Source organism: Python bivittatus, unplaced genomic scaffold (assembly GCF_059951505.1).
Source record: "Python bivittatus isolate LINGU-HERP-01145 unplaced genomic scaffold, Pbiv_v1 ctg000080_np1212, whole genome shotgun sequence".
Classification (NCBI taxonomy): Eukaryota; Metazoa; Chordata; class Lepidosauria; order Squamata; family Pythonidae; genus Python; species Python bivittatus.
In genome coordinates this window covers 44,513,758-44,530,288 of record NW_028277035.1, presented here as the reverse complement: position 1 = coordinate 44,530,288, position 16,531 = coordinate 44,513,758, and the positions used below count along the sequence as shown (strand labels likewise).

At 40.6% G+C, this 16,531-nt stretch overlaps 1 protein-coding gene across 7 annotated transcripts in view; it reads right to left on the bottom strand.

Moving 5' to 3' along the window:
• Positions 1–4,349: 4,349 nt before the first annotated feature.
• The window catches only part of BRD8 (bromodomain containing 8), a 41,180-nt gene continuing 28,998 nt past the window's right edge, over positions 4,350–16,531 (bottom strand). For 3 of the 7 annotated variants that reach the window (XM_088133952.1, XM_088133956.1, XM_088133957.1), the window contains 7 exons: positions 12,471–12,770; positions 11,353–11,841; positions 9,190–9,332; positions 7,980–8,069; positions 7,279–7,347; positions 4,913–5,143; positions 4,352–4,556 (listed from right to left, as the gene is read on the bottom strand). In XM_088133952.1, coding sequence (XP_087990078.1) covers positions 4,550–4,556; positions 4,913–5,143; positions 7,279–7,347; positions 7,980–8,069; positions 9,190–9,332; positions 11,353–11,841; positions 12,471–12,770 — 1,329 coding nt within the window. In that variant the 3' untranslated portion in view covers positions 4,352–4,549. Of the gene's footprint in view, positions 5,144–7,278; positions 7,348–7,979; positions 8,070–9,189; positions 9,333–11,352; positions 11,842–12,470; positions 12,771–16,531 lie in introns of all 7 variants that reach the window. The other 4 variants (XM_088133958.1, XM_088133955.1, XM_088133954.1 and 1 more) reach the window with 4 other exon arrangements.

Here is a 16,531-nt window from a genome sequence, read left to right as displayed (position 1 = left end):
TAAGATGTGTGGATTTCAACTCCCAGAATTTCCCTGCCAGGGAGTTGAAGTCCACACATCATAAAGTTGCCAAGCTTGAAAAACACTGATCTAACGGATCCCTTCACGCTCTTGAAACTGCAGTCTCGAAGCCATGTTGCTTCTGGATGCACCAGATTTGGAAGCACAATCCCGGTCTTGCTCTCCAGCATTAAAAAAAAAAAGAGCAGTCAGGCTCAGAGGTGTAAAAGCACCATTAAAATGAACATAAGATTTTATACTGTTGCACATTGGTGATTGGACTTGCACAGCAAGTTTACCTAAAGGCACACCTATACTTATATATATCTTACTTACATATCTTCTATCTATCTTCCTTTTGGGGGAGGAAATTACATACATGACAGTCTGTAATGTTAATTTTCTACACTGTTCTAAGAAGCTTCCATATCTTCTTTCCTTACATCCATTTTCCATTCATTCTTTAGGGAGATTTATCCATGTTACCATACTTTTTACAGTGGGGCAAAAAAGTATTTAGTCAGCGACCAATTGTGCAAATTCTCCCACTTAAAAAGATGAGAGAGGCCTGTAATTTTCATCATAGGTATACCTCAACTATGAGAGACAAAATGGGGGGAAAAAATCCAGAAAATCACATTGTCTGATTTTTAAATAATTTATTTGCAAATCATGGTGGAAAATAAGTATTTGGTCAATATCAAAAGTTCATCTCAATACTTCGTTATATATCCTTTGTTGGCAATGACAGAGGTCAAACGTTTTCTGCAAGTCTTCACAAGGTTTTCACACACTGTTGCTGGTATTTTGGCCCATTCCTCCATGCAGATCTCCTCTAGAGCAGTGATGTTTTGGGGCTGTCGCTGGGCAACACGGACTTTCAACTCCCTCCAAAGGTTTTCCATGGGGTTGAGATCTGGAGACTGGCTAGGCCACTCCAGGACCTTGAAATGCTTCTTACGAAGCCACTCCTTCGTTGCCCGGGCGGTGTGTTTGGGATCATTGTCATGCTGAAAGATGTTTCATCTTCAATGCCCTTGCTGATGGAAGGAGATGTTCACTCAAAATCTCACAATACATGGCCCCATTCATTCTTTCCTTTACACGGATCAGTCGTCCTGGTCCCTTTGCAGAAAAACAGCCCCAAAGCATGATGTTTCCACCCCCATGCTTCACAGTAGGTATGGTGTTCTTTGGATGCAACTCAGCATTCTCTCTCCTCCAAACATGACGAGTTGAGTTTAGACCAAAATGTTCTACTTTGGTTTCATCTGACCATATGACATTCTCCCAATCCTCTTCTGGATCATCCAAATGCTCTCTAGCAAACTTCAGACGGGCCCAGACATGTACTGGATTAAGCAGGGGGACACGTCTGGCACTGCAGGATTTGAGTCCCTGGCGGCGTAGTGTGTTACTGATGGTAGCCTTTGTTACTTTGTTACCAGCTCTCTGCAGGTCATTCACTAGGTCCCCCCGTGTGGTTCTGGGATTTTTGCTCACCATTCTTGTGATCATTTTGACCCCACAGGGTGAGATCTTGCGTGGAGCCCCAGATCGAGGGAGATTATCAGTGGTCTTGTATGTCTTCCATTTTCTATTTATTGCTCCCACAGTTGATTTCTTCACACCAAGCTGCTTGCCTATTGCAGATTCAGTCTTCCCAGCCTGGTGCAGGTCTACAATTTTGTTTCTGGTGTCCTTCAACAGCTCTTTGGTCTTGGCCATAGTGGAGTTTGGAGTGTGACTGTTTGAGGTTGTGGACAGGTGCCTTTTATACTGATAACAAGGTCAAACAGGTGCCATTACTACAGGTAACGAGTGGATTTCTGGATTTTTTTTCTCATTTTGTCTCTCATAGTTGAGGTATACCTGTGATGAAAATTACAGGCCTCTCTCATCTTTTTAAGTGGGAGAACTTGCACAATTGGTGGCTGACTAAATACTTTTTTGCCCCACTGTATATAGGCCCATACTTTGCTGAAATAATTCTACTTTCACTCCAGTTTCTTCCACTTCTCTTACCCTTTTCTTTCCTGTCCATTTTCCCTCAAGATCCTTTCTTAATACTACTGAACAATGGTCTGTCCCATATTCAGAACCTTTTGTCACCCCTGAATCCTTCGCTAATGCTTCCAACTTTTCATTATAAACAATCAGATCAATCAATCAAGCATTTACATTTATATTGATTCCTTTGCCTTGTGTACATATGAAGAGACTAGGGAAGTGCAGTGCTTGCAATCTGAAGCCAAAAAGATACTTCAGAGCAAGCAGGGGTGACGAATACTGCATCTGTCGGTGGCTTCTTAAAGAAGGCGTGTCTTTTGCTGTGCTCACACAGCAGCCACATGATCCCAGGAAAATAGGTGACTGAGTTAAGGAGCAGCAATGTCTGCAGCAGGGAATCAAAACCTGCAAGATGGCAGGCAGGGGTGCAGTTCAAGCCCTCCCCCTTTTGTATATGTACTGCATGCACATACAAAGGAGTTGTCACCAGGGTGCAAAAGAAATAGGAAGAACACTCTTTCATTTCACTCTTTAAATTATGCTATCATTTATTCATCTTACATTCCAAGTCATAATCTTCCACAGGCTGTGATCATCAGCAGATGGACCCAGAGTATTGCCCTCCTCCCTGTTTTGGGCCATAAAGACTTTCACATAGCACCTTTTGGTAAGGCAGAGAAGGCAGAGATTAGGTTATTAAACCGCGCCATGTGCACCACTTCTTGCTTACTGTAAGGACTGTTCCAGTCACATTTTGGCCGGTGTGCCACAAACAGACCCCAAACCCTGTTTTAAACCAGGCATACTCACACTATTTTATACAAGCTAGCACCTCTGATCTACAGACTGCCTGGCAAGTCTATGGCTCGTTGTCTGCATTCCACAAACACAAAGACTTAGGGTATTGTGTGTGAACCAAAAAAAAAAGGATTAATTTGGTCACCTAGGCTTAGCAGGTTCTGTAAATAGAGCGACTGAAAAGCTGTGCATTATTTCTGAACTGCATTTCAAATGAAGGTTAGGCTAACTGCACCCACAGGGACTTGAAAGCACTTCTTCGTGTATCACACAGTTCCTATTCAGAACGATACTTTCCAGGAATACCTCTGGCCTGCCAGGACTTGATTAGGGCTGACCACAGTATTGTCTATAAGAGGGTATTCTTACTCATAAAGTCAGAAATGCATATTTGGGGCAGTATGGGGCTCATGAAAGCCGACACTGACTCTTGTATCTTTCTTTTCTTTTTTAAAAATATTATATGATCAAGTAACCTGCTAGGAATATATAAAGTTACAGGTGAGTGTTTCGATTTTGTTTCCATTTAAAATATATTATCCTTTACCATATGTTAGATGATGCTTATTCCAAAGGAAATGTGCTCAACATCAGAACCACAACAGCAAATCACATGTCATTCCTACAGCCATAATGGTACTGTGGTTTAAGTGAGTTCAGAATGCAAAGTGGTACATTTTTAATCAGTAGTGGCAAACAGATATTCCCATTACTCTTTAGAATTATAAACATATGAAGCTGGGAAGGGGGGTAGGAGAAGTGTCATGTGCTTCTTCATAACTGACATGATCTACGGTCCCCCATAAGCCTACGGTGTGCTCTTTGCCACCTTAAGCAGCTTAGAAAGTGCAATGGAAAAAGGCAGGAGGCTTACAAGTGGAAGAAAACAATTCCATTACACATCTTATCTGAAAACACCACCCTTGAGAGATGACAAGGCTGGAAGAAAAAATAGAAACTTTTGGACAAAACCCCTTTCCCTATTTTTTTCCACACAGCTTTCTTGCTTGCTTGCTTGCTTTTTTTTTTTCAGGGAAAAGCTTGGGAAACATGGGTTCTTTTCCTCAATTCAGTTAGTTTGGATAACCATGGATGTCATACAGAAGAAGAATCCAGACTGTTCACTAAGCCACTGCGCTTGTGTGATAAGGGTAGTATCATACCTTTCAAATCCTCCCTCTGCTGCACTTGTTTTGCAGATGATGTTTCTTTCAATTCAATAAAAATAACTATCCTTTTTAAAAATGTGTTTTTCAAATATGCTTTGGAAAAATAAAATTAAAAAGCTCTGCAATTGTCCTAAGACAATATTGAAATAAATATTTTGCAGCTCCTTCTGAGTAGGTGTTATCAAAAAGGGGACCAGCTGTTTGGATATCATTCCATCAGCAAACTTTCACTTATGCTATGGCCTACTGCTTGTCTTCATTTCTTATTTCCCAAGTTTTAGTTAAGAATTCTGAGCCAGGAGACAGTAATGTGTCAGAAGCGAACAGTAAAAGAAATACAATATCTTTATTATTGTCTAAGAAACCAACGAATCTGCAGATATTAAATGAGTCTCCCAATGAAAAGAATAGGACACACATTCTATCATGAAGAATCTTAGGGAACAAAAGTGAGGCGTCAAGCAGTGTTAAACTAGTAAACAAACAAACAACTTTTTCCCTAAAGTAAGACTTCAGGAAACAGGCTTGAACTCCAACTTCTCAACCATGCACTACCCTTTTTCACTGCTTCATCAGCACCTGCAGAAGAGAGAGAAAAGTAAATCTTTCACATTTCCAAGGAGTCACAGTATCCCAGAACAGCTTCTAGCTCTGCTGCAGAGACATCATTTGTGTTCTGTGTGAAGATAAGAGTTTCCCACTGAGAATAAAAACTATACCTTAAAAACAGGCATACTTGTTATAGAAAGAGTTAAGGAAAGAAAAGGCTTCCATGTTGAGATGAATGCCATTTACACTTGGGAGACACAAGCAGAAGTACGATTGCTGAAGGGAAGAAAATTATTGGGATAAAACCACCTTCTGCTTTCCAGCCATGAGAACCTAGTGAAGGAATAAGGAATGTGATTTTGCCTATTCAAAGATGAATATCTTACCTTCTCACAAATCCTCGCATTTCTTCTGAGCACAGGAGTGCCTCACCCAACATTTGGAGTTGCTCCAGCACCTCCTGCTGCATCTCCACAGCAATGCGATGGATATGGTGGTTGGAATTATTGTACATGATGGCATTCTGAAACATCAGCATGAGATCACGTTGGAACTGGACCATATGCTGGATCTGGCCTTTAGACAAGTTTCTCTTTATGGAGGAAAGATCCACTGGTCTTCAGAAAGGCAGGAAAAAGCAAGAGTTCAGCTTTATATAATAAATTATTTATATATATAATAAGAGTTTGCAAAATAAAAAGGTTGCTTCCCAGATCTTTTTCCATTATATCAACATCCCAGAACTAATGAGAAAGCAAAATAAAATTAGACTAATAAAAGCAATTAGATATGAAACTCCATTTGCATTACAGGATACTTGTAGCCCAGAACACTTTACACTAGGTTTTCAATTAGTACTCAACCTTTGATGGTAAAGCAACTGCAATTCTAAATACATTCCCTTAATAGTATGCCACGTTGATATTTACGGAATGTACTTTCAAGTATGCATAGGATCACTTTACAGTTATACTGTATCTCAGATAAATAGTTATGCTGATGCAAAGACAAGTGTTGTGGCACCTTCAAGGCTACATCTGTCACACTTTGGGGATAAGCAACACTATACAAAGCATGGAAAAGGAATAAACAATACTAAGCAAAAGAAATGGAAGACTTAAGGAAAAAAAAGTAAACATTTGAAGACTAATACATTTACTATAGCATAAGATTTTGTGGATTACAATCCTTTCATCAGCTTCATGAAGTGCCATTTTGAGAAAGGAATATGTGTGTGTGCATATAAGCAAATGAGAAATGGGAGGGCAAGAAGGAAGTCTAAGACATGCAAACAACTTACTTGCAACTTACTTGCAAATAGTGGTAATTCAGGAAACAGTAGCTGTGCCATAAAACCTCTTACAATATTGAGTTGAGTAACACATGTACAGTAATGGAAGCTGGGAAAATTGTAATTTAGTGACCCAGTTAGCTCTCTTGATTGAAATATCCACTTTTTCATGGGAAGAAGTTCCATTATTTTTTCAGAGAACAGGACAAACATTGATGGATGGCATCTTACACTGGACTTCAGTCTGTCATTGTACTTTGCTTTTCTTTAAAGTGACTGTCTCTCCTCCCCTGCTCCACAGCTTTGGTTCGTGCCTATTGTTCTCAGGGAGATAGGTTTAACTATGCCCCACTATTTCCTGGATCAAAATCACTGCTCCCTCCCTTTCAAAACTGCTATTATCTACACAGGTAGAGGGGGGGAAGAGAGATAAAACCCTGGTACCAGTCAATGGTTAATAGCAATGAGAAAGCTATTCAGGCAAAAAAAAGCTGCCCAGCCTTGCAGTACCAATCCATGTCCTACCTTCCAAATAGCTGGATAGAAGAAAGTATAAGGACACAAACCATGGATCATATTTAGTTTGGCATTTGATCCCAACTGCCATGGCTGCAGAGAAGCTACCATGCAATGATTGTCCCATATCTCTGCTACTATATGCACCCTCACTTATCACATGACATTGACAGCAAATTAGTAGTAAAGTGCTCCTACGTCGTAATAATTTCACTTCTTCTCCCCTGCTTAAAAACCAAATTTTCTTCCCCTCTTGCATTTCTGCTACAGCTGGAACTTTTGTCCCAGTGAGATAACCCCATATGTTGCAGGCATTTTACGTTTATATTTGACAGGCTACTTGCCATGCTCCCACTTCTGTTTCACAGTTCAGGGGGGAAGACCTTGAATGCAGCTACGGTATCAGAATTTACTGGGATTACGCACTTCCTAGGTTTGCCATAGTGCACTGGGGAGCTCAAAGCATTCTGGGGCTAGAGGGACTGGGGTGGGGAGGAAACTCTGGTTGGCACTGATTGGTCTCAGAAGTCATCTACTGGCTTACTCAGACTGAGCAATGATTGGTTGAAGGTTCTCCCTGTGATTTGACAATGCTAAATGCATTTGGGAGTTATGGATGGGGAGGCCAAAGCAGGGGAAAGGCAGCTTTAGTTTAAACTAAATTATTTGGAAATGGAATGGATGGTGGAGTGGCAGAGCTCCAGAACTTCTGGACACCCATCTAATCTGGATTGTAAAGAGCAGTACAGGAGTAACAATTCCTTGCCATGGCAAAACAGAAATCAAGAGAATTCTCTAGCTTAGGACTACAAAATACATTGTGGAGAAAAAACTATTTCCTGATTTCTAAAGGGGAACAGTTCTCATAAGCACTGGACAGAGACAGAGGAGGAAAAGCTACTGAAAATCACATCCCAGACCAGCTCTCCCTTTTTCCTCACTGACCTTTTGACCACATCTTTGTAACCAGGAGCCTGCTTCTCTGAAACGGGCTTCAGGAAGGGGCCACTGTATCTAGGGGAGAAAGACAACGAAGTGGGTTACCAAACATATCCCATCCTTTCCTGTGTGGTTGGGATTGCAGTGATTAAAAGCTGGAAGGATGAAAGTCAACTCTTCCAATCAGCTTAGAATCGTGATACTACAATTGCAGAGTAATATTTCATATGTTGGTGGTGTTAAATATATTTTTATACCACTTCATATACAAAAGCATCTGGAAGTAGCTTACAGAATATAAAACACACAAAAGAAAAGCAGATTCCCCTCCCCCCAAAGCATTTCTCCAAACATTCATAGAAAGATGGCCTAAATGGAGAAAGAAGCCTTCAATGGGCACTTAAAAGACGTTAAGTTTGGACCTCACAGATTTAAAGAGAGACAGATTCTCCCTATCTCAAGAGATTCTCCCAATCTCAGAGCATGCAATAGGACTTCCTGTCACGGTATAAGTGATCAGTCAGCTCTGTGAGGTGAAGATGGCCCATCAGGTACCCTGTATAGGGCCTTATATGTAATACACAAAAACTCTGAACCTGGTTCAATAGCTAACTGGCAGCCATGATGATCAGTACAAACCTTCTTGTAGATTTCTACTCTACATGACTCTTTAGTCCTCTTCTCCTCCCTAAATGTCATTAGCTTACCTATGGCCAGCAACCATCTTCCAGATAGACAACAGAGTTTTCTTGAAGAGCAAATGCTGTTGAAGTGGATCATCTTGGCTCAAGTGCATCCTGGATAGAGAAGAAATAAAAAAGATTCATTTGTATTAGTGAACAGGAAAGGAAGATGGTAGGAAGGATAGGTTATGACAAATGGGAGGTCCCTTCAATTAAAAAATGCCTTCTTACAGGACCTCGGAAGCATGCCTTTTCTGTCGCAGCTCCTACACTCTGGAACACCATACCCCCCTGTGATCAGATTTGGTGCCAACCCTCTGGCCTTTGGTAAAACATTGAAGACCTGAATGTGCTCCAGGGCCGGAGGGATAGAAGGCTAGATGGCCCATTGACAGGTCTTTGTCAATTGTTTTGCTTGGTCATTGTGGGTTTTTAATTCTTTCCTAATATAATTTTTTCTATTGTTTTAACGTGTTGTTAGCTGCCTAGAGTCGCATTTGCGAGATGGGTAGCCATATACATTGATTTAATAAATAAATAAATAATAATAAAATAAATAAATAAACAGCACTTTTTAAAAATTCATATGAAATGTGTTATTAAGCTACCAAAGCTAATATTAGTTACTCCTTTGCTGAAGCGAATTGTACAATCCAACCAACCTGCGCAATTGTTCTGATTCAAAGCTACTGTTTAATCATAAATTAAAATCTTCTCAAAAATCTGAGAGGTAAAAATTTCCCCAGTGAAAATTGGGAAATTTTGTGCACGTTGCCACTCCTTAAACATAGTACATCCACAGAACATATACAGAACATTCATTCTTGCTGGGGGTGTATAGGATGCATTTTTTATTTCATTCAGTCTTTAGCAGTCATAGCACAGGATACTTCCTAGCCCTGCACTTTGCTTATACTATCTGCATATATCTTGTTGGAAACCACTTATTCAGTCTCCAGAAAATCAAATCCATTTTCTAGTAGCACTCTCCACTTCTGATTCTTGATACCCTTTTCTCCCTCCTTTGTTGGCCAGGACATTTATAAACTGCCCTCAGTCCCTCTCACTAGAGAGTTTTAGGCTGCAATATCCACTTATCTAGGAGGATTGTCCTATTGAACCCAGTGGGACTTCTTTCTAAATAGACATGTGTAGTGTTGTGCCATTTAACTTAAAGCAGTAGGAGTAAAGTAGAGAGATAATTCCATTCAAACTCCACGTTAGCATTACTTACAAAGGCAAGGAGGCTGTACTTGTGGAAGGAGAGCTTATTAGGGGTGTTCCACAAGGACTGGAGTCATCATTGCTATAACTCAAATGGAAATCACTGTCTTTCCAGTCCTCAGCTTGATCTTCAGTGTTTTCCACAGCCACTTCCTGATGATCACATAATAGGAATGAACCACTTGGCAAAACAACAATAGGAATCCCAAACCAAGTTCAGACATGCTCACAATGAAAGATACAAGGCTACTGACTGGAGGAAGTATCTTTACTTTATCCCATGAAGTCCAGCCATGAAGCTCCAGTGTGGAAAATGCACCTCTGTGGCCAAACACCTTGAAGGAGTTGGTCATGTGCCTACCCCTCAAAAAAACCCCAACCCTTTATGAATCCTTTCGATCTTAAGAATTACCATCCATTAGCTAATATATCCTTTTTAGTGAAGCTATTTGAGAGGGCGAAGGCTATACAGCTGCAGGCACTCTTGAAAGAAATGGATTATTCCTCTATTTCTTGCACTCTGGGTTCAGTCCTAGATTATGAATGAGCCTTGTTTACCCTGATAGATGAGCAAGACAAACAGGGGGAATGCATTTATTCTCCTTAGCCTTTTGTTGCTTTTGGTATTGTTGACCACAATATCCTTATGGACTATCTCTGTGGAGTTCAGGGCACCATATTGTGGTGCTTCTGTTCCTACAGAGATGTGTTCAGAAAAAAAACATAGCATAGCTCAGCTCCTGATAGTTAGCTGTAAGGTTCCAAAGGATTCCATTCTCTCTCTCTAATGCTATTCAATATCTAATGTGATGCCAAAGCAATCATTACAAGATTTGGAGTGAGGTGTTACAGTACAAGTATGCTGATGACATCCAATCCTATTTCTCCATACTATCAACTGAGTCAGGAAAGGCTGATCTGGTTGTGCAGTTAGATGAAGATTGGTTAGCTGAGGCTGAATCCTAATTAGGTGGAGGCTCTATGGATAGGCAGTTCCTTTCTTTAGAAATCAGGGAACTGTAGATAGGGTTGTACTCCCCCTGAAGAGCAAGTGTGTAATCTGGGGGGCGGGGGTCCTAGAACCATCTTTGTTGATGGAAACACAAGTGGTCTCTGTGACAAAAAATACCCTTTTTCAGGTCCTCCTGCTTTGCCATTCAAGGCAGCCATTCCTTGATGGGAATAATTTGGCCACAGTGACCCATTCATTGGTAACTTCAAGATTATCGCAATGTGCTGTATGTGGGATTGCCCTTAAATTGGTCCAGAATCTGCAACTAATCCCAGCAAGGTCATTTATAATGACAAACAAAACTCTGTGTGTTTTAGAATCTAGACATTTAACCAAGTACCTTCTCATATTTGCTTGACCATCAGCGATGTTATATTTAGGATGCCCTCTGAAAGGTAACACATCTATGCAGCAGCCCAAGGCAATCATTTCCAACACAAACAGGTTGGTTGGGGAATTCTTTTCCTGTTTATAAATTGCTGGTGTTGAGACTCTTAGATTTTCAGCTTTAACACTTTTAGAGTCTCTTATGCTTAGAACATTCCTCTTCATTCATGTATTACTGGTATTAATCCCCTCATCTCTATTTTTTTAAAAAACCTTAATGTAAAATCTAAAATATAGGAGAGCTTTTTACGTTAAGATTTTTTAAAAAATAGAGTTCTCCTATATTATTATTATGTTAAATTGTTAACACTTTAATTTAATGTACACCACATTGGAATTACCTTTAACAATGAAAAAGCAACTAGTAATTTTATAAACAAATAATAATAAATACATCCAGCTAAGTTACCAAGCATTTTATTCTCACTTTCTTCGTCCCATTACTAACACACTATTTACACTTTCCTTTGGTTCTTCTCTATATTTGTCTTTTCAAAAGAACACAATCTCTTCCCTCAGCTGGTGAAATGAAAGGACTTCTTACTGGAGTTTTCTTGTACAGTTGGCTTGTCTCAACATGGAACTTACAAGGGGTTCCAAAAATGTTGTTAAAAAGGGCAAGATGGAACAGCCAAGCAATGCCTTCTGACTGACACCTTAGGAGCTGGACATCTAGTAGTCCCCAAAGGCAAAAGATAGGATTCTCCTTTGATCATCCAACCCTAGTAATCTATCTAGTTATAAAACAATGTTCTGAGCAACACCATAGCTTACCATTATACTTGGTGGTATCTCTTTCTTCAGTATTTTCCATTCACGTGGAGTCTGCTTCATAAGTTCTAAAGACGAGGCCTCATCTACATCCGTTTCTGCTGTACTGGCCATCAGGTAGTGCAGGACCTTCTTTCCTGGATCCTCATCAAACTGGCTATCCCGAAACTGAGAGCATCCAGGTTCCTCGCACAGATCAGGAAGTCCTTCCATGGCCTCCGCTTCCCAGTTCATGACTGGCAGCCCTTCCAAGACCTGCAGTGCCCAATTTCCCCTTCTCTGGGAAGCAGATCTCTCCCTAGCTTGGTTTTTAAAAATCTGTAAATGACTTTCCTGCCCCAATTCTTCTTCTTTGTGTACAAGTGATCCCTTTGTGTCTCCTTTGTGAGCTACAGCAACCCTTCCATTCTGCTCTCCAGCACCAGAGAAAACCTGAGGGCCCTGTGCCAAGTACGGGCTGCCAACACAAACTGGCTCCATCAAATACGTCACCTGGAATAGAGGGTGAGAAGTTAACCGTTAAGGATTGTTATTAAATCCGCTCTCAGCAAAGCACACCTGAGGGTTTTTTCTCTTTCAGACAAATTTTTTCCTCTTAATGAGCATGCTTTGGAGTGACACTGAGGCCACATCCCGAACTTGGCAATTTCCCTCCTCCAGTCCTCCAGAGAGCATCACCACACATTATTTAGTGTGATGGTCCAGATGCCAAAAAAGGACACAACATTAAATTGTCATAAGAGATTGCATGAGACTGAAAAAAAATCTCAGAGATTTCAGCAATTTTTATTTTATTTTGGGAGAAGTAAAAGCACACATGGGGATCCTTTAAAAGTCACTTTGCTAATCCCTGATAAGTATAGAGAAAAAGTATAAGTTTTCAATAATGCTAGATCTCTATTAGAATTAGGCCCCATATAAGCAGATTGCTCAGCTTTATTTTTGAAATAGTGGAAATTATAAACCTTTGCCCATCTTTACTATTTATCCTGACTTTCTACCCACACTGAAATTTGCCTCTGTAGGCAGACTATCCATTTTACTGAGATCCCTAATCTCAGCTATTGAGCAAACTACCATCATATCCCACCACATTAAGTCACACCTACTAGCTGCTATACCTCAGATAGAAACCTCCAGAGAGCATCCTGCTTGCATTTCCCACTCTCATCTTGTTCTCCTTTGTTAGCATATTCCCATGCCATGGAGTTGCCAGTTTCCAGCTGGCTTGTCTCCTCTTGGCTGCTGCTCTCTTCTAACTCCTCCTGAGCATCTTCTTCAGTTTCCTGCCAGCTGTTCAGTTCCAGATCAAGGTCTAAGCTGGAGTCTGGAGAGCTACAGAGAGATTTGCAGCTGCTGCTCTTCTCAGACTCAGTGAAGAATTCTCCTTTGGATTCCAGCCAGGTCCACACATGACCCATCTGAAAAAGGTAGAGAGGGAAAGGTTGTGACTTATGCACTCGCTTCTTTTCCTTTTGGACATAATAAAGGTGATAGAAAGCTTCAGAGCAGACAGAGTAATATGTGCACCTAGTCTGTAAAGTACATTATGTCTCTTGCTGAATTTCACAAGAAGAAATAATGTCAAAAAGTATTCCAGTCTTCTGATTAACTACATGACATTACATCCTCCCCAGCCTAGCACTCTGAAAATGTTTGATTTAGCCTTTCCAAAGGAGAATTCTGGGAACTGTAGTCCCAACATATTTGAAAAACTTCAGGTTGAGAAATGCTGCACTGGATCCCACAGTATTGGACAAGAGTTTTGAGGGAAGGTTGTTGAGAAGATGGTAGATCCAAAGGGCTCTGCTGGAAGCAGATTATCTGGACCCATTTCATTCAGGTTTCAAGACAAGTTATAGCACTGAGACAACATTAGTTGCCCTTACTGATGACCTCTGGAGGACTCAGGATGGCGGTGGTGCATCCATCATGGCCCCCCTTGATTTTTCAGTGGCCTTCAATACCATTGACCATAGTATCCTTCTGGATTAGCTTAAGGGTTTATGGAGGGAAAGATTTTACAATGGTTCTCCTCCTTCCTGCAAAGCCAGTTCCAATTAGTGGTAGCGGAAGGTCCATCCCTAGGCCCCTGTATTGTGTGGTGCCTCAAGGTTCGACTCTCTCTCCACTCATATTTAACATTGACATGAAGCTGCTGGGTGAAGTCATTCATTGGGATGGGGTTAAGTATCATCAGTACACTGATGATCATTGTACATTTCTGCCCCTTGTCCTCCAAGTCAAGGTTCTTCCCCAGTGCTTGGAGGCTGTGGGGTCCTGGATGGGGAGGAAAAGGCTCCAACTCAACCTTAGCAAGAGTGATGAGTTGTGGGTTTTTGGGTTTCCCAGATCTGGAGTTGTTCCATCTCTGATTCTAGATGGGGTAGTGCTCTCCCAGACAAGTTGATGCACAAGTTGGAGGTCCTTTTGGACTCATGGCTCCTGTTTGAGAAGCAGATGACAGCCATGGCCAGGAGGGCCTTTGAACAAATCTATTTTGTATATCAACTGTGCCCATTCTTGGATTGGGAGGCTCTTCTCACGGCCATTCACCAGTTGGACTACTGAAATGTACTATGAAGAGCATTCAGAAGCAGCATTAGCTTCAAGGTGCAATTCAAGGTGCACTAATAAAGCTCTGTATGACACAGGGCTGAGACCACTTGATTCCAATGGTTTCCACTCACCCTACCAGATCTGGCAAAGTGGGTATGCTTCAGATCCCTGGAATGTCATCTTGTTGGGCCCAGGTGGTGTGCCTTTTCTGTTGCAGTTGTGCCCTTTGAAACAACCTTCCCTGAGGTTCAGATCACCCCAACCCTACTAGCTTTCCAGAAGACATTGAAGACCTGGCTTTTTGCTTAGGCATTGGGGCCAGCATGTTAGTTGAGCCTGGAATGAATATTTCATGACGAAAGAATTTTGTCTGTATTCCATTTCATGGAAGAATTTTGTTTGGAACTTCAATTGTATTGTATTGTATAGTTTGCATTCTATTTTCTTTCATATTTTCTTTATTGTTAGCTGCCCAGAGTCACTAAGCTGAGATGGGTGGCCTTATGAATTCTTGAAATACATTCAGACATACATTCACACACATGCACTATTCAGATGCAATGATATAAATTCTATGACAACCCTTTCAAGCCAAGAACCAGAATACTTCAGTAAGAAGGCTGAAACCTGGAAGAAAGTCGCTAGATTTGTTAACAGTCAGGAATGAGGCCAATGCAGTTCAAAGAAAAAGAGTTCCACTTCTCAATTAAGGCAAATTGAATCAGTGGGTGAATTTTCCTAATAATGACAATTTACTGACAATTTACTTTCCTAATAATGACAATTTACTTTCATGAAATAATTTTGTGGCCACTGTCTTACTACACTCAGATGTAATGTTCTACATAGGTTCCACCGGTGTTCATGGAAAATCAAAGTGATGGCTGGCTGCAGTTCAATGCTTTATTTGTAAATATGCTTACTGTACTCACCCCCCCAAAAAAGGACAAAAGGTAAGTTGGGATAATAAAGAAAACCCTAGGTCCTAACAAGGATGGCAGGGAAAACTTTGCTAGTTTGCCTCCAGATAAATGGATGTCATGTAATTAACTACATCCACCATGACAGGTATTTTTTGACTATTTGCAGCTATTTTCTTTGAACACCCATGGTATGCTCTCAAAATATCAAATATACTCAATCACCCCAAAAGAATGGAGACCCTGGTATAAATGCAGGCCACTTATTCAGTAAGATGAAAGAAGGGGCAAAATAAAAGCACGTATTTGAATTCATTAATTACAGAAATATCTTCTATTCTTTCTGTTGATCATGTCAAACTGGGAATCCCAAAACATCCCATTGTCCTCATACACAACCTATACATAGGACAGGAACTAACCGTCTATATGGAACACAGCAAAACACAGTGGCTCCAGGTCAGCAAAGGAGTAAGAAAAGGCTGTGTACCCTTTCCTTATTTATTCAACTCATATACTGAATATATTGAGGGAGGCTGGATTGGAAGATGAGCATGGTTTTAAAATTGGAAGAAGAAACATCAGCAACCAGCACAATGCTGATGACACTACTCTGATAATGGAAAATGGAAATGATTTGCAAACTCTAGTAATGAAAGTCAAGGAGCACAGTGAAAAAATGAGACTAAAGTTAAATATAAAAATGACCAAACTAATGACAAGAGATACAACAATCAGCCTTAGAACTGACAATGATATTGAAGTGGTGGTTAGCTTCACCTAGTATTTTAGGATCAACAGTAACGGAATCAACAATCAAGAAATAAGCTGCAGACTAGTACTTGATAGGACAGCAGTGAAAGCCTTGGAAAAGATGCTGTGATGTTTCTGTATCTACAGTATCAGAATCATGCAGGCAATGGTTTTCCCTGTGATTCCATTCTATGGAAGCAAAAAGTGGGACTTTTAAGAAGTAGGATAGGAAAAGTATTGACATGTTTGAATTTTGGTACTGAAGAAAACTCCTGAGAATATCAAGGATAGTCAAGAAAACAAACGAATCATAGAACAAATCAGTCCAGAGTTCTCACCTGAGGCACAAGTAACCAGGCTCAAATTACTGTACTTTGGACACATTATACAAAGATCTAGATCTCTGGAAAAGTCTATAATCCTAGGAAAGGCGGAAGGAAAGAAAAGATGACCAGAAGCAAGTGGCTAGACCAGTGGCTAGACTTGATTGTAGCAAGGATGGGTGCACTGAGAGACCTGAAGGGGCAGGATGGAAGCAGATCATCATACAAGTCCATTTATATAGTTGCTAAGAATCAACATTGATTTCATGCACATAATCGATCAATTTGCATCCAACAAGTTGCTATCTAACGATGGAAGGCAAAAATATTGAATATATATTCAGTAGATTTCTACCACTTAATGTCTGGTCCTGGAACTTGGCATAGTTAGACAGGTACCCAGAATCCAGGGATATGTGAAGGTCCAGTGAGTCAAGGCTGGACTATGTACATTTCCAGCTTGATGTAGCTGTGCAGGTGATGAGAATGTTATCTCACTGGGAAAGAGGTAATTGTTCAGGCAGAATTGCTCAAAAACAATTAATCTCACCTGGATCCATAAACTGCATGTTCTAAACTATGGTGTCCATATAATACTAGACTCCAGCACTATCATATTTAAAGCAA